Source organism: Fonsecaea multimorphosa, assembly GCF_000836435.1.
Source record: "Fonsecaea multimorphosa CBS 102226 unplaced genomic scaffold supercont1.10, whole genome shotgun sequence".
Lineage (NCBI taxonomy): Eukaryota > Fungi > Ascomycota > Eurotiomycetes > Chaetothyriales > Herpotrichiellaceae > Fonsecaea > Fonsecaea multimorphosa.
The window spans coordinates 86,576-113,641 of record NW_015971644.1 but is presented as its reverse complement, the minus strand read 5'-3'; the positions used below and the strand labels follow the sequence as shown (position 1 = coordinate 113,641).

General features: G+C 53.1%; 9 protein-coding genes across 9 annotated transcripts in view; 4 read left to right on the top strand and 5 right to left on the bottom strand.

Moving 5' to 3' along the window:
- Positions 1-1,164: 1,164 nt before the first annotated feature.
- Z520_05609 (uncharacterized protein) lies at positions 1,165-3,037 on the top strand (the record flags this gene model as incomplete). The annotated part of the gene is made up of 6 exons (XM_016776112.1): positions 1,165-1,386; positions 1,444-1,484; positions 1,532-1,970; positions 2,021-2,420; positions 2,484-2,673; positions 2,776-3,037. 6 exons carry the CDS (start codon positions 1,165-1,167, stop codon positions 3,035-3,037), a joined length of 1,554 nt encoding a protein of 517 aa, XP_016632431.1.
- Positions 3,038-6,951: 3,914 nt separating this feature from the next.
- On the bottom strand, positions 6,952-7,527 carry Z520_05608 (uncharacterized protein; the record flags this gene model as incomplete). The annotated part of the gene is made up of 2 exons (XM_016776111.1): positions 6,952-7,222; positions 7,451-7,527. The coding sequence occupies 2 exons, from the start codon at positions 7,525-7,527 to the stop codon at positions 6,952-6,954; spliced, it is 348 nt and encodes a 115-aa protein (XP_016632430.1).
- Positions 7,528-11,067: 3,540 nt separating this feature from the next.
- On the top strand, positions 11,068-12,513 carry Z520_05607 (uncharacterized protein; the record flags this gene model as incomplete). Its single annotated transcript, XM_016776110.1, has 1 exon — positions 11,068-12,513. The coding sequence occupies one exon, from the start codon at positions 11,068-11,070 to the stop codon at positions 12,511-12,513; it is 1,446 nt and encodes a 481-aa protein (XP_016632429.1).
- A 1,952-nt stretch (positions 12,514-14,465) lies between these two features.
- Positions 14,466-15,638, top strand: Z520_05606 (uncharacterized protein; the record flags this gene model as incomplete). The annotated part of the gene is made up of 1 exon (XM_016776109.1): positions 14,466-15,638. One exon carries the CDS (start codon positions 14,466-14,468, stop codon positions 15,636-15,638), a length of 1,173 nt encoding a protein of 390 aa, XP_016632428.1.
- A 249-nt stretch (positions 15,639-15,887) lies between these two features.
- On the bottom strand, positions 15,888-16,955 carry Z520_05605 (uncharacterized protein; the record flags this gene model as incomplete). Its single annotated transcript, XM_016776108.1, has 1 exon — positions 15,888-16,955. One exon carries the CDS (start codon positions 16,953-16,955, stop codon positions 15,888-15,890), a length of 1,068 nt encoding a protein of 355 aa, XP_016632427.1.
- Positions 16,956-16,973: 18 nt separating this feature from the next.
- Z520_05604 (uncharacterized protein) lies at positions 16,974-19,019 on the bottom strand (the record flags this gene model as incomplete). The annotated part of the gene is made up of 1 exon (XM_016776107.1): positions 16,974-19,019. One exon carries the CDS (start codon positions 19,017-19,019, stop codon positions 16,974-16,976), a length of 2,046 nt encoding a protein of 681 aa, XP_016632426.1.
- A 335-nt stretch (positions 19,020-19,354) lies between these two features.
- Z520_05603 (uncharacterized protein) lies at positions 19,355-22,897 on the bottom strand (the record flags this gene model as incomplete). Its single annotated transcript, XM_016776106.1, has 1 exon — positions 19,355-22,897. The coding sequence occupies one exon, from the start codon at positions 22,895-22,897 to the stop codon at positions 19,355-19,357; it is 3,543 nt and encodes a 1,180-aa protein (XP_016632425.1).
- Positions 22,898-23,360: 463 nt separating this feature from the next.
- Z520_05602 (uncharacterized protein) lies at positions 23,361-25,054 on the top strand (the record flags this gene model as incomplete). Its single annotated transcript, XM_016776105.1, has 3 exons — positions 23,361-23,450; positions 23,506-23,997; positions 24,047-25,054. 3 exons carry the CDS (start codon positions 23,361-23,363, stop codon positions 25,052-25,054), a joined length of 1,590 nt encoding a protein of 529 aa, XP_016632424.1.
- Positions 25,055-25,543: 489 nt separating this feature from the next.
- Positions 25,544-27,066, bottom strand: part of Z520_05601 (uncharacterized protein) — a gene marked incomplete at both ends in the record, with an annotated part of 4,657 nt that continues 3,134 nt past the window's right edge. Inside the window, one exon of the mRNA XM_016776104.1 lies at positions 25,544-27,042. Coding sequence (XP_016632423.1) covers positions 25,544-27,042 — 1,499 coding nt within the window. The remainder of the gene's footprint in view (positions 27,043-27,066) is intronic.

Here is a 27,066-nt window from a genome sequence, read left to right as displayed (position 1 = left end):
GGAGGGGAACTTTCCGATACGCGTCATGATATAGTGAGCACTGGCAGGCAAACACCTTTAATGAGGTTGAAGAGTGAAGTAATTAAAGCCAGTGACGCGCCCGAGAAAAAGCCAAGGCGCGGGATAGGGGACAGCACGTGACGTCCTTTTTGATGTCCTCCTGATGCTCTCCCCCTCCTCCTCCACCTCCACCATTTCCCCCCGACCAGCCCGGATCTTCCTTCCCATTGTCATCTTGTTGTTCATCTCCAACCCCATGATGGGCTCCATTCATCTAGGCGCTCTTGAGCAGAATTTGGCCATGTCGAGGACCGAGATCCGCCTCCGTGAGTGAGCTGGACCTACGCCTCAACTAACTTCGGCCTTCGGAATGCCCTTGTCAGCGGGATCGAACCCGAGATGAAGCGTCAAATGCCACATCTACGCGTGTAGAGCGGTAGTTTGCTCTTTGCGTCTTCATCGAACCATTTAGGCTCTCCGCTGCCAGCTGGTCCTCGGTGCTCTATACCTGTCATCCCATATCTCCGCGTGGCCTAGCATGCGGAATTTATCGTCTGATTTTTCGTCGAGACCAAATGCCCTGCTGGGTGATGTTCCACTTGACATCGCTCACCACTACCATCAAGAGTAATTGATGGAAGCGGGTCGCTTAAGAGTGTTTGTGACCTGAGGTGATAGTATAAGCATGCGAACTCAATACACGACGAAGAAGTGATGGCCAAGCACACCTGGCGTCCTCCCAGAAAGAGTGGAACCACTGATATACTTCTACCATCGCCCGAATCACATTGCTTTGCGCGGAGCGGCCAGAAGCCTCAGCCGCAGCTAACGCAGATCATTGCAGCACCCCTGCGGCTTGATCGCAAAACTCCGCAATGCATACTTACATGGGCAGCAGAAGCAGAGATATTCATTGGCGGCAAACGGACAACACCATTGCATCTGCATGGAGACACTTGAGTCGATACATGCTCTTTGCCGTTCGAGATCCTTATCCCACCAACCACCTGCGTCGAAGAGCTATCACCTCATTTCCCGTGCCGATAACGATGGGCTTCCGACGGAATCATAACCATATGTCTATAAGGCACATCCGGCATACCAAGAAATCTTTCCCTCTTGATTCTACGAGTTCTGCGCCTATTTCGAAGCCAGTCCTTGAACATGGCCGACATAGAGAAGACTCCAGTCCAAGTCATTGAGCCAACGCTTGAAACTCCACCAAAATCTTCCAAGAACCTCCTCGATCGCCTCAAAGGGAGTACCAATGATCCCGACGCCCTTGGCAGAGAGCTGTTGCAGAAGGCCCTTGAGTTTGATGAAGCTCAACTGGAACGAGATGCGGTCAAAGTGCGCCGGAAGCTTGACTGGATTGTCATCCCTATGGTAACGTTTCCTACAACAATGCTCGACAGATCACGAGCTGATTTTGGGCAATGTTAGATGATGACAACCTACATGCTAAGCTTCCTAGACAAGCAGACGTGAGTCCATACTCCACCATCCATAGTTCCAGCTCTGACGTCTGCAGCCTCAACTATTCCAACGCATACGGACTTCAAGAGGATACACATATGAAAGGAGATGACTATTCATGGGTTGCATCGGCACTATATTTCGGTTGGCTTACTGGCGCATATCCATGGAACTTCCTCCTCCAAAGGTACCCCATTGGGCGAACGATCGGATATATGCTTTTCGTTTGGGGTTCTGTCTGCATGCTGCAAGCCGCCGTGTTCAACTTTTCCGGCTTCTTTGCTATTCGCTTCTTCTTGGGCATGGTTGAGGCTTGTATATCCCCTGCCTTCGTCCTCCTCACCTCTATGCTATGGACGAGGGAAGAACAAGCACTCCGGACGTCCTTTTGGCTGTCGACAAATGGTGTTTCTTCGATTCTTGGTGCCCTGCTTGCGTACGGGAGTGGCCATGCAGCACATCTCGCCGTCCCCAATTGGAAGTTGATCTATCTGGTGAGATAATCTTTTCAGCACTTGTCTATATGGCAACTGACGTTCAGCAGATTGTAGGGGCTATGACGTTCTTCTGGGGCTTCGTCGTCGTTCGCTACTTACCCGATGGACCTCACAATGCCAAAATGCTGACCGAATATGAACGAATGGTTGCTGTCTGGCGGGTCTCGAAGAATCAGATGGGCATCAAACACCACAAGGTTGTTGTCGGCCACATCAAGGAGGCTTTGCTCGACCCAAAGACCTACCTCGTCATCTTCATGGGAGCCTGCACGGGCCTTCTGAATGGCGCCGTGTCAAACTTTTTCTCTGCCTTGATCAAAGGCTTCGGATTCGATGCGCTTCGGACGACTCTGCTTCAGACGCCCGGTGGCGCGTTTGAAATCATCGGGTGTATGGGTTTCGGATGGGTGGCCACCAAGAAGAATCTCTTGGGCATCACCATCATCAGTGAGTTGAAGCTTTCCGCTCGTGTGTGCTGGTCTCCTCGTTAACGCATTTTTACCCACCTAGTCGCATGTCTCCCGGGACTCGCGGGCTTGATCGGTCTCTTGACCATCAGCATCAAACATCGGTATGCACTGGTCGCTTGTTGCTGGCTACAGAACGTGCTTGGAGCACCTATTATTCTGGGATGGACTCTACCAGGTGTCAATGTGGCGGGGCATACCAAGAGAACCGCAGTCGTCGGGATCTTCTTCGTGTAGGTGTCCTTACCCTTCCCCGTACGACGACAAGATCACACATGAATGAAGGGCTTCAGGAACTAGCTACCCAGCTAACACAGACGCTACCTTACATGTAGGTTCTACTGCGCCGGCAACATCGCCGGCCCGCACCTATTCCTGCCCTCTGAAACGCCGCGCTACTTCTCCGCCATCAGGGGATTGCTGGGCACCTACTGCGCTCTCATCGTTTTGCAAGTCATCTACACGGGCCTGTGTTACTTTGACAACAGAGCCCGCGACGCCCGGGGTTTGCACGCTGAGAGACAGCAAGAAGAACTGCTCGAGGGATTTGACGATTTGACGGATAAGCAGAATTTGCATTTTAGATATAAGATTTGAACAGATGGGCGGAAGTTTGGCCCAGCCAGTTGAGGTGAATCCGGGATGGGGCGGGAAATGGAGTGGTGGAGAGACAACATTGCTGAGGTAGAGGTTGGATGGGTATGCGGCGAGGCGCTGTCAGCTTAAGTGCTTAGATATAGATATATAAAGATCTGCATCGCGCGGCCGGTATATGATTTGACTCGTACGAGGGCTGCCTGATCTGTTTCCACTTTTTTTGTAGATCAATGGGATTTAGTTCGTCTAGTACACACCTCAACGCTGAGGTGAGGGTGAGCAGAACGACGAGGAAGTTGATATCCTGGATCGAATACCACAGTGCGAGCCCACCACCATATTACTTATACGTATTCACCACACGACATATACCGGACGTCGGACGAGCTCGTTTCGACCATCCTATACCCCTCGTATCCATCCGTCTCGGCGTCCGCCTGTCCTACCTGGCCCTTTTTCCATCTGTCTGTCCAAGCCTAACTTGGAGTATTGCCTGAATCTCTTCTCGTCCTACCTGTACAGCGTGAACGTGAGGCTGGTAGTTCTCCGTTCTCACTTCTCATCGCTCTGTTCGAAAGAACCGTTGCGCTGCTGTGACACGGACGCTCTGCCTGTGGCGCTGGCTAGACATGTAGATGGCAGAATAGAGCGATCTCGTGCCATGCCAGTTTTTCCGCGGTTCGGGAAGTGTATTCTATATCAGCTACGCATGACATGTAGTGGGACATGGGTTTTAGGAGGCGTTAAAGCGTTGAAGCCAAAGGGGCGCTTGTGTCTGTTACTAGGTACCAGAGAACCTACCTAGGTACCTTCAGCATCTGGCTTTGTGTGTCGTGTTGTGTTGTGTTGCGTTGCGCTTCATATCATCCCGCTATTCGACTTGAGGAGACGTCTAGACAACTCCTCCACTCTCTTGGGATGCCCCGCAGTTCATCATGTCTCTTTGCCCCATCATCTAGGGCATCGACGTCGCTCAGATCATCGCCCGGCATTAACACTGAAGAGGGCGCCAGGACCGAGGGCCTTGTTCTGAGCTCGTTATTAGGAGTGCGAACAGCCAACGATCCCGACCAGTTATTCTCGAGCGACGCTTTAGACAAGGGAACCCCGCCAATCCACGGCATTTTTGGCCGCCCTCAATCGCGACGGCATTCGTTGACTTTGGAGGGGCTTGGGGATGTGAGTCTTACGACATTGCGAGGACTTTGCTCTTCACGTGTGATGGAAAGGGAAGGAAGGGGTTTGAGGGCCGGGAGATCAAAGTTCTTGGGAGGCAGCTAGAGGGGAAGGGGCTGTGAGAGCCTGTGTAGCTCTGCGTTTTGAAAACACAGAGGCAGCGATATTGCGAGATGGCTGGCTGGCATGGCATATTTCTCCTTTGGTTCCATCATCACAGGACCTGCATTTTCTCGGATGGCGAATAGCAGGAACGATACAGACGATGGGATCTTACTCGCTTCTTGCAAAGTAGTGTCAACGGGTCCTTTTCTTGACGAGAAAGGTTCGTTGACGAGCGACGGCACAAGGTGGCTGCGTTTAGATGGCAACAATGACGGCTGACATTCCCTCAGCCGCTGGTGCAGTGATCAATAGCTGAAGTACTGGACACCACAACAGAATAACGACCTCTCCTTTCCTTCGGTTTCACAAAGATGCGTCGAAACGGGTCTCTTCTTACCCGGATTCCTCGTCAGCATATCGCCGACTAAACCCTTGTCGTTGGTGGGCAGAAGGAGCAGAAGGATATTCGTGTGCAACGTCTGTCGGTCTCCTTCCCAGCGTTCAAGCAGTAAGCAGGAGTGCATGATGCTGTGTCTTCAAGCGAGATTTGAGTTGGCGACGCAGGTACAGCGGCTATAGTTGTTCCTACTAGAGAGACCTACTCACGGGTTGCGCCACTGTGGATGAGATGTGGAAACGTCCTGCCTTGTCAACACCGACTTTGAGCCGAAACTCAACTAAAGTCATGTAAAACCGCCGTCGGTGCTTGAATGAAACCTGGGCGCCACAGTTGTGGTCATTTCGGTCGATATTGAAGGGGCGGTGTGGAAGAGAGAGTTGCCTTCGAGAGTAGGTCGGGCGTGGTGATTCAGCAGGCTGCAAAGGAGCAACGACGCAGGAGCTGTCATCAAACACTACATGGAGTAGCTGATGTGTTATTAGTCAGGATATTCTGACATCGACAGCTACATTATGCGCCCTGGGGTATGAAATGGAAGAAGAACGTGAACGACAGCTACCCACTCGTTAGGGAGCAGAAGAGACGAGGTCGTGGCGAGAGCTCTGGAAAGAGTTCGCCTAACGTGACCAGAATCGGCATGAGGTTCTAGTGATCAAAGGGGAAGGCGTGGGATATCCGTGGCTGTCCCACGGCAATCAGCCAGCTAAAATACCACAGGGTTGCAGATCTCTGGAAGACCCATGTCAGCGGGATGTTATGTCAACTATTAGCCATGACCGTTATTGCAGCATTTTTGGCCTTAGTGACAAAAAGCAACCAATAACATGTCTCGCCAATGTGATTCTGGATTGTCAGATGGTCGATACAGTACCTAGGTAGGTACCTACCTATAGGCTATAGGTAGCGAGGTACATGTAGGGATGATACATGGCGAGATGGATACTCCGTCCCGCCCCCGAGCGCGCGGGGATTTCCCGACTTGGAAATGCTCAACTTCCCGCTTCCTGGACGCGTACCACCATTTCCTCCTTTCGATCGGCCGCATCGCCCGCATTCTGCACATCTGCGAACCATGCATGCCCTGCGGTGGAGCCCCAGGAGGAGGATAACCACTGCTTGAGACTCGAACGAGGACGACAACAACACTTGGGTATCTTTTTGCACCCATTGTGACATTACAATTGTGCTCGCTGAGAAATACCCCTCTTACCAATCTCTGTAATCACAGACTTTGGCCTGCCCCTCCCCCCTTCGCTGCCAAACTCCCAAGCGAGCCTTTTCTGCATGGTCGCACATGTCTCGAGGCTTCATCCCCAGTCAACTGACTCATGACACAACGGACATGCGTCTACTTAAGGTACGCCTTCCGGAACACGTATGTAAGTCAAGCACCGACTGGGGAAACTGCCAAAGTCCCGCTTCGGTATAAGTCGTGTGTGCGGGACGGGGCATGAAATGGGTAGGTGGTGCTTTGCATACCGATGCGACCTACGAAACAAGCCCTTTGCTGTTCAACAAGCTCTAAAATAATCTTTCACTACAGCCTCGATCCTTTGGAAGAAGGCAATTTTTCCGGAGGTTTCCCGACGGAGCCAGAAAGGGTTTACCCACAGAGACCCAAAAACTGTACCTTGTTAGATCGCCATCCCTTTCGTGTGTGTGTGTGTGTGAGGTTCCCCAGATGTCTCGCGGACCAGGACCCCCTCCCTGCCGATGTTGTTGCTGCAGGGTTTTGATTTGATTATCAAAGTACTCAGGGAACACAATTCTTTCCGATGATTCGTCCATGTTTTCGTACCCGTAGAATCCGGACCGGTCACTGATCACTGGAGATGGTTGTAGCTTTGAAAGGGGATTTCTGATGGAAGGGCGCTCTGTTTTCCTTATTAGGGTTGAGATATGGGCTTCTGGTCAAGGTCAGTAAGTAATTTGGACCAAGTCTAATCAGCGTCGGTGCAGGTTTGCATCTCATTGGCATGGGGAGAAGAAGAAGAATAGTCGGCTCAGATTTGACCTTCAGCGTCGTTGTGCCCTGTCCGGCAGGGTAAATTCTCCATAGTTTGACTGTGTATGTACCAGCTATGAGGACTGCGTATTGCATGAACCTGATCTGACCACGTTGGATGGCAAAGCGACTTTTGGAGAGGGAAGCTGCCTCTCTGTTTGGATATCGTTGGTTCGAAGACGTTGGTGAAGAAACCACACAACATTGAGCAACATGAGGGAGAGAAGCTCACGGCTGCTTCGCTGCAGCCATCTCGTGAAGATCTTCGTCCCCCCCAACTTTCATGCTCTCGTCGATGCGCTGCGCCTTGTCCTGCGCCATGCCCGTCCGGCCTTTCAACGCTTCGTTCACGATGTCGCTTAACGACTGCCCGCCGCTGCTGATTTCTGGTAGGCCGTACGCCCCAGTGGACACTTTGGATGTCGGCATCTTTCCTCCGACGTCGCGATCCACTGCAGTCTTGGCGCCGTAGTTGGACTTTTCTTCGTCGATGGTGTTTCTGAGTTAGGTGAAAGCAGGGACCAAGTTAGTGATTGGACTGATTGATGCTCTTGGGCAGTTTGATTGGGTGTCTGTTGAGGGTGTTGTTGTCCGGGGGTTTAATTTCACTTGTGGTTCATCCTCGTGACACGGTGCCACCCTTAGGAATCACAGGAGCATATAGACTGCCATGAGGGAATTCGCCTCAGGGAACAGCCATGCGCGTGGAGGAAAGGGGATGACCTACTGTGCGATCCCGCGCTGATTGGCGTCGAGTGACGTTGGGTCGAATTGGCTCGAGTGCCCGCCCTTTGAATCTGTCATGGCGAATGCGAGAGTCTAGGACGCAGAAGTGACGAAGAACGCTAGCAATAGACTTTATCCCTTGCCTGACGAATACGATTGATCGAGGACGATGTTGACGATGTTGTCTAAGGAAAGGTCGACGAGTCCATCAAGTGTTGTGTCCTGGGTCCTGGTGATCCCCTTCGCCCCCTCGCCGCTTTGTAAGGGGTCCATAGAATGACGTCATATGACCTCACGACAAATCCAGGAGGCATAGGGGCGTTCAGCCTCGTCAGCCTCGTCAGCCTGGCCGTCTCTTGTCACTTGGCAAAGTCGATGATTCTCGTGTGGCTAGCATACTATGCCCGGAGAGCCAAGGCCAAACCACTCCTGACAAATCGACACGGCGGATGCCTCGGTCTGCCTATTTGTGCCACCAGCACGAGTCATGCAATCTTGCATGGCGGGTCTGCCGCGGATCTGGTAGGTGAGGAAACCCTACAAGGGCATTAAATTGAAGAAAGCTCGGGTAGCCGGTGAATGGACGCCTGGAGAGCGGGGAATAACTATGCAGGAAGAAAGTGTGAAAAAACGTTTTGATTTCCTCCGCCGGCGGCGCTATTTTCAGTGTGAGGGGCGGGACAAGGACTCGGTCTATCACGTGGCTTTCCCGCCCCGTAGGACAACGGAACCGATGGTGGCGGGAGGACATATTTCTGAAAAGCGTAAACACCTCCCTCCCTATGCAGTACGGCCACTGGCCGGGCTTTAGCTCCCTTTGAGTTGGGAAAGCGGGAAAGGGGGACAGGGCCTACAGAAGCAGAACCTCCATGAGTCGTCCGCCTCGTAAAAAAGTACCCAGTTTCCCTCGAAAACTGTGGGAAGCGGGACGGAGGGAGGGGACAGCCAGGGTAGTAGTGGCCGTACCCCACCTGGCTCCTGCTCTTTGAATCCTAGTCCCATGCGGCTCACTGCGAGCAGTCTAGGTAGGTACACAGTATGCAAGGTACCCCGGATTGTGTCCGTCGTTTGCTGACGCGTAAGAATAATGGGATTGTCCTGTGAAAGATTCTAGACTATGGGACCCTGCGCCCTCCCATGAGCCCTGGTGTAGTCAGCAGGTGGTCAAGCTTTGCTAAGCTTCTGGCCGAAACGCTTGAACAATTACGCCGTGATCAGCCACCCTTGCGCGGCCGAGGGACCGACGTTCAGCTTGGGCTCGGAGTACTTGCCTCGATCCGGCTGGCCACACCTTTCTTGACTAAGACGAGCGGCAAAGTGGGCAAGGCTGCTAGGATAGGGGAGGAAGGGTCAAGACCAAGTCGAGACCTTTTCCGCGAGGTTGTCGAAGAAGATGCCGAAATGCTCTCCCCTATTCGCTGGCGAAGGCGGTTGAGCGGAGCCTCGTCTGAGTACGAGTAGATTCATGCTTTCCAGTTCTGGCAAGAGAGACAAGCTCTTTTCCGTGTGGTCAGGAGCCATAGCGAGCGCCAAGATTATCATTGTGTAATTTCAGGGGGTTGGAGGTAAAGAGAGAGAGAGAGATGTCTTGGTGCAGGGCGCTGGCGAGGTAGGTAGGTCTGACTCAGGTCACTTGAATAACTCTCCGGCTCCATGGCTAACAGCTCCTTCATGGATTTCGGTCGCAGGAAGATCGACTCTATATCGGAGCGTTAGATCTGGGGCCGAGAGGCGAAGGCGTAGATCACCGCGGTAGGAATGCATAGCTTCAATCCTCGCTGGGGCTTTTGCAGGCAGGCACTCCTCCTACTGAGTACAAAGTCACAGATAGAGGACTGGGGCCGGTTCCTTGCGCCCCTTTAATTGTCGAGCGGTCATCGCCACTTTTCCGATCCGCATGTTTGGCCTTGGTGGTGCACATAGAGTCTTTCACAGATGCTGTGAATGCCAAAGTACCTGCGACCAGCGAGCCGGAATGTGAATAGTTGCCCAATGACAATGTGTCCTTTATGTTCTCAAACGGGCTAGAGTGACTCTCTCCAATACCTTGACAGAGGTACGAGTGGGGACGAATGGTAAACATGTTCTAGATACGTTTTGGATTACATACTTAGTCGGCAAATTTCGATATTAATCCGCCCTCGAAGATGTGGATAAATGTCAGATCTTGCTCTCGTGGGTGGCTCCTGGCTCGTAGGCTGAAGCACTGCGGACCCAATTAGTCTAGGAGTCGTCAGAGCGGGTCACGGCTGGACCCTTCATCCTGTTGAAAAGCTGTGTCGACCGCGGATAGACCAACACCGGGAGACAAACATGTCTTGAGACAGGCTGTTACGAGGGTCACTGCGAATATCCAAGTGGGGAGGAAAGATACTACAAAGTACTCGGTACATATGTCGAATGGTCCTTGACTCCCACTCGGTCTTGTTTGGAAACCGGAAGCATATGGATCCCCGAATTCTAGGTGCTCTCGCCCGAGGAAATGTCAGCGCTCTCATGATCCGCTTCGTACGCTAGAAACTGGGTCTTTGACCATTGGTACGGTAAATTTCAGACTTGACATGGATATTGCTAAGCGAAGTTGAGCGGGGGTTACAGAACAATGTAGTCAGCGTCACCTAGCATGCGATTTTCGCAGTACTGTCAGAAGATCGACCAAGGCAAGCAGACCCTGAGGATGAATCAACTCTTTTGTAAGAGAGGTTTGAAGGCATCGCGACCGTGGAACGATTGGCTGGGATGAGGCTCGCTTCAGCTACGGCACGGTTCTGGATGGGAAGAACTGCCCGCAACGGAGATGGCTTCGAGAACCTGGAAAGCGATGTGCCTACTCTGCACATCATGTAATTATGCCTTGCCCTGGTCCATGGTCATCGGGCTCCAGATCCCGGGCAGCCACTGCAATGACTAAGAAATGTGAAGACGATGGCGGCTGACAAAGAATCCGGCGTAAAGTCTGTGGATGTTCTGACCAGTTGGATGGTAATAATGAAAGACCAAGTGGCGTCTTCGTATGCATGGCGTGCAGAGTACCTCCAGGTCCGCCGACGAGGCTAGGTGGAATGTGGACTTGCCGTAACGAGCACTATCGGGGAATGGCAGCATTGATTGGTTCGCGGCGGAAGCTAAGGGTCCGGATGATACGAGACCAACGAGAAGGAATCGTTTATGGGCGCCCTTGTGTACGTAGTTCGTCGCGGATATTTTTCTGCTTCAAGAGGAGGAAACAGGAGCGCCCGTCTCGCTCTGTACCAACGCCACCGGGCAACCAATCAGGCCAATTTTCTTCTTCTCAAAAAAAGGAATAGTGTCGTATAGCTGCCGGCACAGACTTGCCGATTGGGTCGAGGACTTTAGGCCCTGGCGGTTATCGCCGTTTCAATACTGTGGAAGATCCTGCTCCCTCAGGCCTTGAACTTCCTCGCCGCTAGCCACAAGGTCGCCGGTACAAAGCATTACGGTCGATGGGGCTCAGGGATGAGTAATATCGGAGAGCAGCCGCAGGAAGATCCCCTCTCAAGGCTCTATATACCCGAGGACAACAATACATTAGCATTCATCCGACAGGGAAAGGGACAAGTCAACCACGTCGTTAGAACCCCTACAGCAACGGCCAGCATGTCGCAACAACAGCCAGAGGAGAGAGTGTTCACCTTTGTAGACTATGACATTAACCGACGCGGAGTCACCGAGACAGCACGCGCGCATCTGATGAAAGATCGTGTGCGATCCAAGAGAGAAGCGCGATCAGAATGGGTTTCTCGAAACCAGTTCTCGCCGTTGCGATGGATGCGACCCAAAGAGGAAAATGGACAACCAAATCCAGACACAACAAATGCACCGTCCGCCAGGGCTGGCGAATCAGACCGGGCGACCAAGAATCGAATTTCTCATTATGCAGCTGTCATCGACTTCCAGCGGGATAGCGTCACGGTGTCACCATTTCTACGGAAGCCTCGTTCAGAATCACCACGTTCGAGGACCGCCGTTAAAGCCGAACCACGGACAAAGCTGGAGGGCCAGGACAAAACTTCGTCTGAACGGGCGACAGTCGACAGGAAACGACGTGCACCGTCACCAGGAGAGGGCGATCCTCCAGGGGACTCCAGATTAGGCAATTCTCCCTTTCCCTTTACCGACACGGAATCGCCCAGGTCCAGTGCCAGCGTGTATGATGTGGAGCGTCACTCTCCGCAACTGTGCACCAAGTCGCGCAGGGAAAGCATGGAGAGTCGCTCGGAATTCGGATTATCGTTACTCGAAGGGCTGAAGATCGAAAACACTCCGCCTGAGCAGCAGTCGACCCTGCAGGATCGCTTTCCTGGATCCGAGGAAGAACCGCACCGCACGGTGCTGCGAGAACTCCAACAGTCGGTCGACGTGTCGCGTATTGTCTTGACGCCAATCGATCGTAATTTGATTCGGTACTTCGCGCTAAACGCAGCATCCATGCTGGGCTTGGATGTTTATCCCGAGATCGTGCAAAAACACGACCCTGTGCTCAAACTGTTTATCCCATTTGCTCTTTCAAGCCAATGGTGCTTCGAGACCATGGTACTACTCTTCAGCGCCAACCATTTCCGAAAATACGGACCACAGCCCGAGATCGACTTGTTCGATGCCGAGAACCACTATTTGGCCGCTCGACAGAACTTCATACTTGCACAAACTCGGCAAAGGATATCCGCCCTGGCCAACCAAAAGGATTCGAGTGACGAAGACGTAGTGGCCTTCCTGTTTCTGGCCTTGGCCGAGTATTGTGCGGGCCACCGACAAATTGGACTTATGCACTTCAAAGCCTGGAAAGAATACTGCGAGATGCGACGGGTGCTGGGCATTAGGCCCTGCGGTCTCCCCTGCAAGACCATCGTGTGGTGGTGTATCTCGGTACTGACGGAGAGCGATGTATTGCTCGATTCGATTATTAATCCTGCCACCAGATCTCGGGTCAGGGAAGATCCTGGCAAACTCTTTAGGTATTTCGAGAGTTTCAGTGGGCAACAGTCGAGTGAGACGGACAAGTTGGCGCTGCCGGCAAAGTTGGACAGGAGGATCACCTGTTAAATCTGACCGGCCTTGAAATTCAGATGTACCTGGTACTCTTTTTATAATATGAGGGTCTGCTGAAGACCCGTCCTCCCACTAAGAGGGAGCAATCTCATTCGAGGCAACAAATCCAGGATGCGATGATAATATGCATTGAATGTACCCTGATCTGCTTGACTGGCTGCAAGATTGATCCTGTTGCCCTGGTTATGCTTTGTCTCTCCCAAGGGGAGGCTGGGCGTCATTAGCATCAGGAGAGGGCCAACTCGTAACCATCTAGTGCCTAGGGATGGGACCTGTGGGTGCCATTTTAGTGCCTGAAAAAGTCGGTAGAGTATTGGTCCCTTGAAGGATTAGTCTGAGGTAAGAGCCAAATGATCGACTGGGTACCTGGCTGATAGTTCCCCCTTTTCTCTCGCGCAACTGTCCCATCTTGCAACTGCCGTGGCCAGAGAGAGAGGCATCTCTGAGCACTGGCCTCGCTGGGAGGGCACAGCAGGGAGCTAAAAGTGACTTTTGGATTCGGTGACACAAATGCCCGTCGGTGGAGACATGTGACTGTGGAGCTTGGCGCCAAGGAAAGAGGGCCCTGGGTGGCCCCACGTGACCCTCCCGCCCACTGCACTTGATACTCCCTTTAATATCTTCTCTGCAGAACCTCCTCTCCCTCTTTTCAGACGGTCCAACTTTGTCACAATGCCACTCTCTGCTCAGACGATGCTCTTGAACCCTCAGGACTTGAGCTTTTCGAACATCAAGCAGGTGAATAATGGTTTGTTTCCCGCAGCGAGGCTAGACCCTCCCACTTCACCCATCTTTCCCGTTGCCCCTTAATCCCCCGCTCCCTTTCCCCGAATCTCACCAACTCGCCGTGAAGTGTGCTTGGGGTTCAAAATCCCGCTTCAGGTAAGAAACAGCCGACAACGAGATTGCATTGTTTATTCTCGAAAGGATAAACTCCCGCTGCATGACGCAGACCTCGTGGTGGCAATGTACGGTCCTCTCAGATCAGAAAGTGGTGCTGTTGTCGGAACCTGACAGCAGGGATTCTCTGGCGACAGAATGCCCGTCGACGTGGAAGTTTGAATAGACTTTTGACTGTCGCCGGCACCTGTCAGCCTTGGACAGCCTCGCGACTACCACAACACCAGAGCTTACCTCGTACTCGCTCATCCGCCTCTCCGACGGCACCTTGCTCGCCGTGACACCATTGGCTCGCTTATCCAGGCCAACCAGACTCCGGATTCTCTCCCTCTACCGACTGAAATCGTCAATATCAGCCAATCAACTGGGCCAGCCACGGACGTCAGAACCCCGTCCCCACGTGATACAGCTGATTTGGATAGAATACCTCCATAAAGTACCTAGGGAGGTACTAGGGTGGGGACGGAGTTCTGAGAATCCCTAGGTGACGGGCTTTCAGCGATGTTGCTGACCAATACCTCGTACTGTTAACGAACAAACAGCGGCGATAACCAACCAGGAGAGCCTGGACTTTTTGCCCGGCTTATGAAAAAACCCCATCTCCGAAAACCCCCCACACTTCTTCAATGGACATTGTTGAACTCGAAACATCTTTCTGCGACAGGCATATATATTCTTTTCAACAACGCGCGTCGGTCACAGTCAAGACTAGTATTGCTGCCCGTCGTCGTCGTCAACGTCGTCATCGCCCTATCCGCCTAGCATCTTTCTCTCAGCTTAACTCTCGACAAACCCACGGCTGGGGCGGTCTTGAGAAAACCCCGCAAAACCCCGACTCGACGTACCAAGCGGCACCAAACCTGTACGCACGGGGTATCAATTGACCAGACCCCGCAATAGAACTCGTCCATCGACGTCCTGATAGACCACGTCTTGCGCGACTACAGGTTTGACGCGCCGAGGGTCTACGTCGCGGGAGATCCAGTCAACGAACACCAAGCCCCCCTCAACTTCTTTACACACAACCGAAGGCAAAAAGAAGAACCATGGGCTCTCTCCCCATTCCGACGCCGTCGCCCTCGCGGCTCTTCGAGCCACTCAAGCTCGGCAACGCGACGCTCCAACACCGACTGGTGATGGCACCGTTGACGCGGTTCCGGGCCGACGAGTCCCACGTGATAATGCCCATCGCCGCGACGCACTACAGCCAACGGTCCTGCGTCCCGGGGACGCTCCTGATCACAGAGGCGACCTTCATCTCTCACCGGGCAGGCGGCTACCTGAACGTCCCGGGGATATACACGGACGAGCAGATCGCCAGCTGGAAGCAGGTCGTCGACGCCGTGCACTCCAAGGGCTCGTTCGTCTACTTACAACTATGGGCGCTAGGCCGCACCGCGAACCCGGAGGTGGCGTCCGCAGAGGGGATCGAGATCGTGTCGAGTTCGCCCACCCCGGTCGTCAAGAGCGACAGCAGCAGCCACGGGAGCGGGAGCAGTGCGCCGACCCCGGTGCCGCGGGAGATCCGCACCGACGAGATCCAGGGCTGGGTCGACGACTACGTGACCGCGGCGCGCAACGCCGTCCACAAGGCCGGCTTCGACGGCGTCGAGATCCACGCCGCAAACGGCTACCTGATCGACCAGTTCACGCAGGACGTGTGCAACGTGCGCACCGACGAGTACGGGGGCAGCATCCCCAACCGCTCGCGGTTTGGGCTTGAAGTCGCCCGCGCCGTCGCCGCCGCCGTGGGCGCCCACCGCACGGGCATCCGTCTGAGCCCCTTCAGCACGTTCCAGGGCATGAAGATGCGCGAACCCCTACCGCAGTTCCTCAACTTCATGGACGGGCTGAAAGATCTCGGCCTCGCCTACGTCCACCTCGTCGAGGCCCGCATCTCGGGCAACGCCGACGTCGAGACCACCGAGAATATAAAACCCCTGGTTACCGCCTGGGGAAACGCCTCCCCCGTGCTGATCGCCGGCGGCTTCACCCCGGCAAGCGCCCGCCGCGCCGTAGACGAGGAATACAAGGATCAGGATATCGCCATTGTCTTTGGCCGGCATTTCATCTCAACCCCTGACTTGGTCTTCAGAATTGCAAACAACCTCCCCCTGACCCCATACAACCGAGATACCTTCTACACCCCAAAGTCTGAAGTGGGCTACATCGACTACCCTTTCAGCGAGGAGTTTGTACAAGCACAAGGCAGGCTCTAGGACACCACCCATGTACATAGATGGTAAAGCATGGAGTAATATGATCCCCAATTGGCTTGGGCACTAAGAATATGCATTCGCCAACGCTAAACTTATCCTGTCGTATGGAAAGGACCATCTGACTGATCCCGCTTCTCCCTAAGCTCACACTGTCCACCCGGCTGAGAGCAACTCCTTATGCTCAAGGGCACAGACCTCTCTGCCTTCTCACCACCACCATCCCAATAGCCACAGTAGAGAACCGAGCGCTCACATCAGCCCGGCGCGATAACGGGGAGACAAGTGCCCACCGGCATCCATGAACACCTGCCTCTCGTAGGTTAGGTCGGGATCCTGCTGATCACATCCTGGCCGAAACGTTTTGATTTTGTTCCCTTCCATCTCCTCGGCAATTACCTGTTCTATAATATCCTCAGCCATCGCAGGCTGGCGATACTCATAACCCATGAAAGCGCCGAGTTTCCGAGTCTCCAAAGCTGGCGCGCCTGTAGCAGGGTCCCGTAAGATGATGTCCCTGGGCCTCTTCAATTCCCTCTTCCTTGCCTTGGGTTTGACGTTCTCTGCGCTGACTGTCGCTAGAGCCCCTTCACCATGGTGACCCGTTTCCACAAGCGTGGCTCCGGTAGTGGGGCACCCATTCACCCGTGGTTGCATGAGAGGATTTTTCAGCCCATTGTTTTTCGCTGCAGTATCGTTCAGACCGAGTTCAAGACAGTCCTGGAGAGGAGGAAGTTTTATGGCAGTGGACGGGACAATGTTCTGCACTTCTGCGTGGTGATGGCTCACTTGGGTAGTCTTGCGCTTCGGATTTGGATCTTGAGCGGCAGTTTCCACTTCGGCAGCGAGACCACCTTCGTCCAATGTCGTCGCAGAATCAATGTCGGAGATGGGATCTTCGTCATCAAAGTATTTGGTGTCTTCCCAATCTCTAACACGAGGCTGATAAGGCGGACGTTGCCGGTAGAAAGTGTCCCAGTCCATTTTCGCAAACCATGCATGGCGCTTGATATCTTCTGCATCACTAGGGTAGACAAAATATCCCTGATAGTTTTGATGAGCCTTGTCCGCAACACATCGGACAAGTCGGCCGCCAACAACCTTCCTGGTGAAGTCATTGTGCTCATACTGACGGCTGCAGAGGCGTTTCTCCTTCTCTACAAGGATCTGCATCATGAGGTCCAATGCTTCCATGCTCGGTTCCGGAACACCGTCCGGCTGCGGAAACACCAAGGTTTTCTTGTGCTGCAGGATCTTGAGCTTGGTTTGATGGCGATCGTCGCACGCAAAAGGTGTAAAACCGAACAGGCATTCGTACATGATGATTGCGATGCTCCACTAGTCGCATCGTCCGTCGTACATGTCGCCGCGAATGACTTCGGGAGCCATGTATTGCGAAGTGCCAACGACTGACCGGGCCAAACGTCGACGTTGCGACCGGTTGCGCCAATCCAAGATTGGCTCTCCAAGTGTTGGTTCATCCTTGTTAGCCGAATCATCCTTTCCATGCTTCCTGCTTGCGTGGTGTGACTGGGCTTCTTTCTCTTGTTTGTCCTGCTCGTCACCATCGACGATTATTCCTAATTCATCCAACAGTGAGTGACGATTCTTTTGATAGAACCTCTGATCGTGAGACCAGTCCCCATCAAAAGCCAGGCCGAAGTCGGAAATCTTCAGATGACCGTCAAATGCAATGAGAAAGTTGTCTGGTTTCACATCTCGATGAATCCACTGCATACGATGGGCTTCTTCGACGCAGAGAATCATTTCCGCGATATAGAATCTCGTGAAGTCTTCGCTGAGGGTGTTTTTGCGGATGAGCAACCCAAGAAAATCGCCCCCAATGCAGTACTCCATGACAAGATACAAGTGTTTTCGGTCCTGGAAAGCAGCAATCAGTGGAATGATCCATTTCGAACCCTCGGCGGCGACAAGGAAGTCACGCTCGGCTCGTAGATGTCCCTCTTGTCCATTTCGGATCATATCTGACTTGCGAATGACTTTCATGGCGTAGACTTCCTTCCTGGCCTTGATGGAGTCCCGACGCTTGTTGAAAAGGCCACCAGACAGCACCTTGCTGGAAGACTTCAGGGTGGACCGAGAAGGTACGTCGATCAGCATGCTGTCGGCACCTTTGGCTTCAGGACTGTTCGATCCATCCTGACTACTCTTTGCCTTGACCAGTCGAACGACCCCAAAGCTCCCCTTCCCGAGGACGCTGATCATTTCAAAGCCACCGACGCTGACTCCTTGGCTTGCTTTGGCTTGGTTAGTTGTATTTTTCAGCACTCGACGCTGCCGGAGATTCTCGCTCTTAGCCAGCTCCCATGCTTTCCGAGCTCGATCCCGAATATCTGGAGGCAGGTGGAGTTCACGCATTCGTTTCTCCAAGTCTTTGCACCGTATTGCTCTCGGCGAGGGACCATGGAATATTGAGTTGAAATGGAGCTCGAAGAAAATTTTTGTTGTCGCAGCAGCTTCGACCGTCCTGATGGTAGGAGGGGGAGAACATATGCTTTCTGGTATCGGACTAAGCAATCGACCTTCCACCGTGAACGTCTGGTGTTCAATGTCTAATAAATCCATGCTTCCACGGCGGATTATCGAGAGTGGAGTCACAGGCTCAGAAGTTGGCGGAGTCGATGCATTTCGATCAAAGGAAGAAAAGGTACCGCTATTCAATGTGGAAAGGGTAGATGAGAACGGCGGAGAGGAAGCGACGGCTGATTCACGTAACAGCGTCTGAACGCTAGGCCTCGAGCGTAAATCTGCTCTCTTGATAACGGTCGAGTGTCCGTTGCCGAATGCTTGTTGAAACTTTTGGCTTATGCGGCGTTGAAGTCCAGGAGCAGATTGACTTCGGGAGATCTCTCTACAGTTATTGGTAGTAGGAGCATGGCATGGATTGTCGTCTTCATTTTCAGCGATTTCGTGTAAAGGAGTGATCGGAGCGCTCCTACTAGTCGGCGAGACTGACATGTCCTCATCTTCTTCTGGGGTGTCGGCGATTGCAGTCAGTCGAATTTTCAGAGGTTGGCGGATCAATGTCGTATTCGATTCATTGGCAAGTAAGTATACGGAGCTATTTTCTTGAGTCGGAGGAAACATGGCCTCAGTGTGGTGCTGGACAGTATCATCACTGCGTCTATCTCCGATGCCCAGGACCGTTTTGATGCTGGAGACCCCTCTCTTGAGCTGGCTCTTGACGCTGTGCTTTGACCGTCCAGTGCTTGTGGACTCCATTGATCGCGAGCCTGTCCCATCGAAGAGATGGTTGAGCTTTTGTATCTTAGAGAGCGGCGGGGTGGGCCGGCGAGCTGAAAGGGAGAGCGGAGGAGGTGAGGATGGCCGTCGTTTTCGACTCAGAGCCATTACCAGCGTCATGGCGTGTGGGTAGAAGACTGGCTGCGTGGGTTGCTGCCGCTTCCTATATCAGTTATGGGTATAAGAGCAATAGAGGCATAAGTAAAGTCAAAGCGAAAGCCAATGCCAATGCCGATGGGGATGCCGATGGTGGGAGAAGAAAAGAGGGCGAACAAAGAAGATGTGGTCGGGCAGAGGGAGTGACAGCGATGATGGCAAGAGAATGCACCTGCGCTGACTCCCTCAACGGCGCGAGGCAAGAGCATGTGGGAAGTGAAAGAACAACATAGTATAAGTCCAACCCATGAACACTGCCGCCTCTTCTCAGAGTCTCTTGGTCTCGCTTGAGCCTCACTTTAATATTCAAATACCACCGCAGGCAGGCCTCTATCCATGACCGCTTGCTGCACGTCTCTCTTCAGGACAGCCAGCGCTTTCTCCCACGAACCACGTATTCCGTCACTGCCAAAGTTCTCGTACTCTATCACTAAACCAAGCCAGTTGACCACAGCGACAGCCTTCGCCATGTCCCGCTCAACAGAGACGACCTTGCTCAGGTATTCAGAGAGTGCAGTCACATCCTCCATATCAGGTTCTTCGCCATCAACGGAAAGCTCTCGAACCCAAGCCGAGATGGCATCCCGCAACTCTGGCAGAGAACTCAGCTTCTGAGAAGTAAATGTTGGCTTATCTGGCTTATTTGCTACTTGGAGCTTCTGTTGCCCGCGTGCTGTAGCTTCTGCTTGAGTGGTAGCTTTGGCCTTTTTCCGATTAATGTCGAAGTTCAGACCAGATCTGGATTTCATGCGGTTTCTCTTCTGTTCTGCCAGAATTTCCAGCCGAATATCCTCGGGCAGCTCGTTCAGAAAAGCCTCAGAAATTTCTTCAGAGATGTGGGAATCCGTGGGTGGTCGATCCAAGTTCGTCTTGGGCATGGACACGAAATTAGACTGTGTGAGAGTCGCAGAAGAATCGCCACCTCGCTTCGACCCAGGCTTGCCGGACAATGATGTTGTCTTCTGCTTTTTGGTTGGGGTCACAACTAGCTTCTTCGCTGGGCCCAAAACCCGAGATTTGTGAGGCGATTGAGGCAGCACACTCTGGAGCGCTGGGAGCCTTTCTCTTTTGTCCCGATGCTTGTACTGGGCGAGCACTTCGTCCCTGACATCTGGCGGGAGTGCTGCAAGTGTTTCGGGATCAAGTTGGCTCTGGCTGGGTAACGCAGCTTCGTTGTCGCTCACGAAAGGCGAGACGGAGCGCGAAAGAGGCTCATGTGACGGGGACACTGCACGAGCAGAGGTGCTCATGATGTCCAAAATACTCTTTTGTTTGGGCGCAAGTTTGTTTCTGATATCCGCTGGTAGCTCTGCCAAAACGCTTGGATCAATCTGAGACGGAAGCATGAACTGTGTACCGCTGATATTCAGAAGCCTCCGGGTGGATGGCTCTTCGCCGGCTAGGATGACCGGTTCAACAGCCCCAGCAATGACTTCACTCGCTTTCGGCTTCTCGGGAGTTGGCACTTCTTCGATAGGATCATCCGCTGCATTGGACGTCGGCGTCCGTCTGGGGAGTGGGCTTTGTCTTTCCTGTTCAGCCAGGCTAGGGGATGTTGATGCTTGAGTGATGGGCTTCTTGAATTGCAGCCTTCGCTGGCTCCCATCCATAAACTTGCCTATGCTGGCAGCAGTCGGCTTCAGAGGCTCCAGTTTCTGCATTTGTACGCCCAGGCCTCGCAGCTCTCCAGGGGGGAAGCCATAACCACGCAGAATGGAGATGGCTTCCTTTCCCAAAATAGCGGCATCGTTCGTGGCAACGCCAAGTACAACACTCTTGTTAAAAGTATCACACTTGCCATGACCCAGATTCTTGGGAGGATCGAGACCAGCATCTGCAGCTTTGCGCATGATCTTCATGGTCAGTTGTCTCCCTTTGACCAATTGCTCGAGAAGCCGCCGTGACAACTCCTCGCAGAGGCTCTGAACAAATTCTTCTGCCTGTTGTTGATTGATGAACCGGATTCCCCAGTTGATTTCGGCGGACACCGACTTTCGAACGACCTGGTCACCCACTTCCTGTCTGTCAATACCACGGGAATAGTCCCATATCTTCTCGCCAGTCTTGGGACCCAAGGTTGTGATGAGCCTCTCTTTGGTGCAGGCTCTAATATCCTTGACGAACTTGATTCCGATTTCTTCCAGCTTATTCCCAATACTCCAAGCAACACCGGGCAGATCCGTAACTGTCAATTCGCCAATAAAGTCCAGAACTTCTTCTGGCTTGATCAGGTGTTGCCCGGCAGGTTTGGCCTTTCGCAGAGCAACCTTGGCCAGCAGTATATTGCCTCCAATGCCCACCGAGACGTCACAGCCTGTCTTTTGTTTCACCGAGGCACGTAAATCTTGCGCCAGACGCTGGGCAGCTTCTTGTTCGCGGTATATTGAACCTTCCGAGAGAGCTCTTCCATCTGATCCGCCGGCCTGGATGCACTGCTCGCTGACGTCCAGCAAAGCCTCGTCTATACTTATACTCTGAACCACACCATCTATCTCAAGAATGGAATCGTAAAAGTGACGGCTTGCTTCTTCGTATGCCTTGAAGTCATAGGGCAAGACTTTGACATCAGGGCACATACCCAGCGCGGATTTCATCCACATGCCGTTCTTGATGCCGTATTTTCTGGCAGGATAGTTGCAACTCGCAATCTCGGACCCTGGTCCGCTTCCGTGCGCAATCACCACGGGTTTGTCGACCAAATGAGGGTGTTTACGCAAAGACACTGCAGCAAAGAAGCTGTCAAAGTCGACATGCATGATGTACCTTCTTGCCCCTGGGGCTCTTCGGGGTCTGCTTTTCTGCGAAGACAGCTTCTCCTGGGTGCGGGCCTGCAACTGTGCTTTCAGATCCGCTTTCCAGGTAGATAGGTGATGCAACCTGGACTCGCGATAGTACTGGTTGATGAAGTCGGGATTTGCGGTACTCGATTTGGCCATGTGGGGATTGGAAAGGAGAATGGCGTTGTGCTCTTCAGCCGTCAATTGGCGCTTTTCGGGCTTTGGAGGGTCACTCAGTAAGGCGTCTGCTGTTTGACCTCGATCGGGTGATTTGTGTTCCAGGTCAGGCCCGTCACTTGCGGAAATCGCATGCTCACCATCAATGCTGATTGTCGCTCCAGCAGTTGCAGGTGATTGAACGACATCGTCCATCCCCGGTCCATTTTCACCCAGAAGCATCGCAGCATCGGCTTCCTCGTCTGGGGCCGGGTCATCTGTCTGCTGAACTTGTGTAGCATCTTCATTGTTTCGACTAGGACTCTGTCCCCCTCGGGGCAATTGAGAAAGAAACGAACTTCCCTCGGTCTGGTCTTTGTATCTGCTCTGCTGAGTATTGACCTGACTGACAATTTGACCACCCTCAAAACTCAACACTTTCTGGGTGACACCCTCGTCAACCAACCTGTAGGCATCCCAGGGCATCAGTTTTCCCGCCTTGACACTATCCACCACCCAAGCCGGCTTTACAATGCGGTAGCGTGCAAACTCGACCGTCTTCTTAGGAGTCAGATGGCTTGCAATGACGTGGGTGACGGCAGTCTTGCCGTCAAGGTACTGGAGAAAGCCGCCGCCATGAGAAACAACGAGGGTGTGGAGATCGCTTAACGAAGGTTGTGTGTAGCCATTGACATGGACGACGACGCCACGGAAGATGGGCGGCTTGTCGGAGGAATTGGCGCGGATTTCGACATCGAGGTTCTGGAGTTTGATCTTCTTCCTCCGCATGTAGTCGGCGAACCCGCCAAACTTGGAGGCCTCATATTCCTCGCCCTGCTCGTCGCTGAAGGTGTGGCCCTCGATGCGCTTGCGGACCAGCGCCGAGTTCTTTTCTAGTCGGGAGCCCATGGTGGGCTGGGAGATGTCATCGTCGCCAGTTAACAATCTCTGCGAGCATCACGACCAGCTGGTTAGTCTATGGTCTTGGGACGAGCGATGATGGAGAGTACGAGAGAGAAGCATTCTACGTGACGAGAGGCAAATGTGGTTCCGGGCGCGTTGAGGAGCAAAGCAACGCGACGGGCGCAGGCAGACGCTGGTGGGGCGACTCGTTATCGATAAGCAAAAAATCTCTGGCTTGGCTGAGGCTTGTGGCTCGTTTCTGAGGCAGCGAAACTCCAACTAAAAAGTCTCTCCAATTAACTGCAAAGCTCGCTTTTTACTTTTTTTTGTTTCAATTCTTTTGCGCTCAGACAAGAGTCTCTCAAAGTTGAACTCGGTCTACAAATACTCGACCTTGGAAAGTATCTCCTCCTGAAGTCAACCTAATCTCTTTTTCCTTTTGAGATCCTGCAAACAGTCCGCAACCAACATGTCGGGCGTTCAACCTGTGGCGTTGTACGCCATGAAAGTGCCTCCGGGCGACATCATGGTCCCCGCCGTCCCCGAGTTCGCTGCCATGGTATGTTGTTTCACTACCTGTATAACAGAATGTGCGTACTAATCAGTGTACACAGTTCCGTCTGACTATGGCCGCCATCGACCCCAGCGCTGAGCCCGAGCTCGAAGATCCCGACGACAAGCGCCCTGCTCGAGCCACCCTCAAGCTGATCCGCGTCCCAGATGGCATGCTTGATGAGGATGACGATGATGACGATGATGAGGACTACCTTGCCGCCCTAGAGGACGACGATGAGGAAGATGATGAAGACGACGAAGACGAGGACGACGAAGAAGTCAATGGCGGGCCGAGTGAGAAGAAGTCCAAAGCCAGCGCAGGTGATGAGGACGACGATGACGACGAAGATATGGAAGACGAAGATGACGAGGATGACGACGACGAGGATGCAGCGGCCATTGCGAGACTGACCGAGCTCATGAAGAGCGCCAAAGGGAAAGGGAAAGCCAAAGCCCTGGAGGGAGAAGACGACGCCGACGATGAAGAAGATGAAGACGATGAGGCTCTTGAGATGGACGAGGTTGTAATCTGCACTCTCGACCCCGAAAAGGTAAGCCGTCTCCCTTGAAATGCCAGACCTGGTCTAATCCCACACCTAGAATTGCCAACAACCTCTGGACTTCGTGGTCGGCGAGGGCGAGAAGATCTTCTTCAAGGTATCTGGCGCATACACCGTCAACCTTACTGGAAACTATGTGATTCCTCAAGACGACGTCCCTGCTCGTCTCTATGACGAAGATGAAGACGATGAGGAGCTAGATTATGACCTGTCACCGGACGAGGACGAGCTCGACGCCCTCGAGGACGCCGACGAAGAGTCCGACGATCTTGATGATCTCAAAGACCCTCGCATCAAGGAACTCGACGAAGACGATGAAGTGGACGCACTCAAGGCCATCAAGATGGCTGGGAAGGGCAAGAACAAACGGCCTGCGGAAGATGACGAGGACGACGAGGAAGAGGACAATCTAGACGACATCGTCGCCAAGTCTCTCAAAAAGGAGGAATCCAAGGAGGCAGCAGCACCCGAGAAACTCAGCAAAGCAGAGAAGAAGCGGCTCAAGAAACTCAAAAAGAACGATGGCGAAGCCGTGGCGGTCGGCGCAACCGAAGGCAAGAAGGACACAACACAGACCAACGGCAGCTCTTCTGAGAAGAAAGTCCAATTCGCCAAGAACCTAGAGCAAGGACCAACACCGTCCGCGACGCCTCCTACCTCTTCTGCCAAGTCGGCCGACAGCAGCAAGGAGAAGTCATCAGGCGGCGCCTCTCTGGGCGTCAAGGAAGTCCAAGGCGTGACCGTCGACGACCGCAAACTCGGCAGCGGACCCGCCGCGAAGAAAGGATCGCGCCTGGAGATGCGGTACATTGGCAAACTCGACAACGGCAAGGTCTTTGACAGCAACAAGTCCGGCAAGCCTTTCAGCTTCAAGCTCGGCGCCGGCGAAGTCATCAAGGGCTGGGACATTGGGCTCCAGGGCATCCAGGTCGGCGGCGAGCGGAGACTGGTCATCCCCGCGCACCTGGCGTATGGGAACAAGGCTCTGTCGGGCATTCCCAAAAATAGCAGGTTGACCTTCGATATCAAGTGTCTGGCTGTGAAATAAAGGGGTCCGGTTTGGGAGTTGGCCGTTGGCTTGCGAAAAGGATTGTGCATGAGCAGCGTTACGGTGGATGGATAGCGAGCGAGCACTTTCACCACGAGTTGTCATCAGTGCTTGAGCTGTGAGCAAGCAGGACGTCGCAAGCTGTTTATTCCACCCTCTCAAAAAGTCTGTGTTTTGGCTGAGTGTGAGGTGCTCGGGTTCATGGCACGGCGTTTCTTTACAGGGGTTGTTAAGAATGAAAAGGCGCGAGAGAGGGAGGGAGGATTCGAGAGACCAAGAAGCTAGAGTCAGCGGCGACGTCCGTCTGCCTGCATGCCTGCGTAGCTTGAACCATCTCCCGCCCGGAGGGTATTTGTATGTCTAGCTCCATAATAATTCAAAACATGATAGAAAAAGGGGCTTGGTTGCGCACAGCAGACCGCAAGGAGCTGGATCTCAATATCGAGTACTTCAATCTTGTCCTGGTTCGCCTTCAGATTCGATACAAGGCTAAGTCCGCGTGCTATGGCGACTTAGAACGAATATCATTGCTTCATGGCCTGACTCCTTCGCCCAGTCAAGAGCCGTCATCTCTTCGACGTCCGTAGCGGCAATGTTAGCACCGCGTTCAAGTAGAAACTGCACCGTCGCGACATCTCCTTTCATAACTGCATGGTGGAGTACAGTTGCTTTCTTGCCACCATAGTGAGCGTTGATATCAACCCCTTGAGCAAGAAGGAGGTCAATGATCGCTGGTGTCGCACCCTTCTTGATTGCCGGCTCGTTGACTGCCTCATGTAATACCGTGTTCCCGTCTTCATCAGCGGCTTCCGCATCTGCTCCGGCTTCGATGAGCAGGCGCGCCATTTCCACGTTACCCCTCTGCGCTGCTTCATGGAGTGCCGTGGTGCCATGCTCATCGTGATCACCAGGACCGAATTTGTTCCTCTTATTTCTTTGATTGGGGTCGGCTCCATGCTCCAGGAGTAGTCGTACTGCTTCTACATCTCCACCAACTGCTGCCAGATACAACGCACTCTTACCATCCTCGTTCTGTTCTGCCACATCTGCCCCGGCTTCAAGAGCTCGCTGTATCAGAGGCACTCTGGCAAAACGCGGCCAGGATTCGGCAGCCAACAACAGAATGGTATTCCAGGTTGGCAGAGGCTCATTTAGATCGGCGCCCTTCTCGATAAGGAGGTCAAGAATATCCGGATATCTTCTGGCTCTTTGTTCCTCGTCTTCTCTTTCCTCTTCGGGCAATAAGTCATTCTTACGGATCATATGAGGATTCCAGCTCAACAAGTCTGGACGGAAGAACCAGGCTAGAGCTGTTTGTTCCTTCTTGTCTTTCGCATTCAGTAGTGATCCATTATCGAGCAATCGCTTCACTACCGAAGCACTTCCATATGCTGCTGCAAAATGCAATGGCGTTATGCCATAATCATCTGTCGCTTGGGTATCGGCACCATGCTCGAGGAGGAGTCGAACGCCAACGTCGTAATTTCTAAAGGCTGCCCAGTGCAAAGCGGTCCTACCACAATAGTCTTTCACGCTGACGTTAGCCTGGTTGGTCAATAGGAGCTGCAGCACGTCGGCGTCCTCGCGCACAATAGCGAGGTGCAAGAGAGAGACCCATGAATTTTCCCAAAAATTGGGATCTGCCCCCTTTTCCAGCAGGGACCTGACTTCGCCCTTTTTTGCTTGATCGACAGCCTCGCGGAGACGTGTAGTCGCGAGCCATCGCTCGGTCTCATTTCCCTTGCCCACGTGTTCGAGCAACAGCTTCAGGACTTCCTCTTGCTTGTGCATCGCTGCTTCATGAATTGCGGTGGTACCTTCGTTGTCCTCGGTGAGTGGGTTTGCTTCGCTTTTCAATAATAGCTGCGCCAATCCTGCTTGTCCCCACCCTGCTACGTAGTGCAACGCTGTTTTCCCTTCTTTGTCCTGGATGGATATATCAATGCCTCTCGAGATCAACATCTCCACAACGCTATCATCACCATTCTCTGCTGCGTGGTGTAACGCTGTTT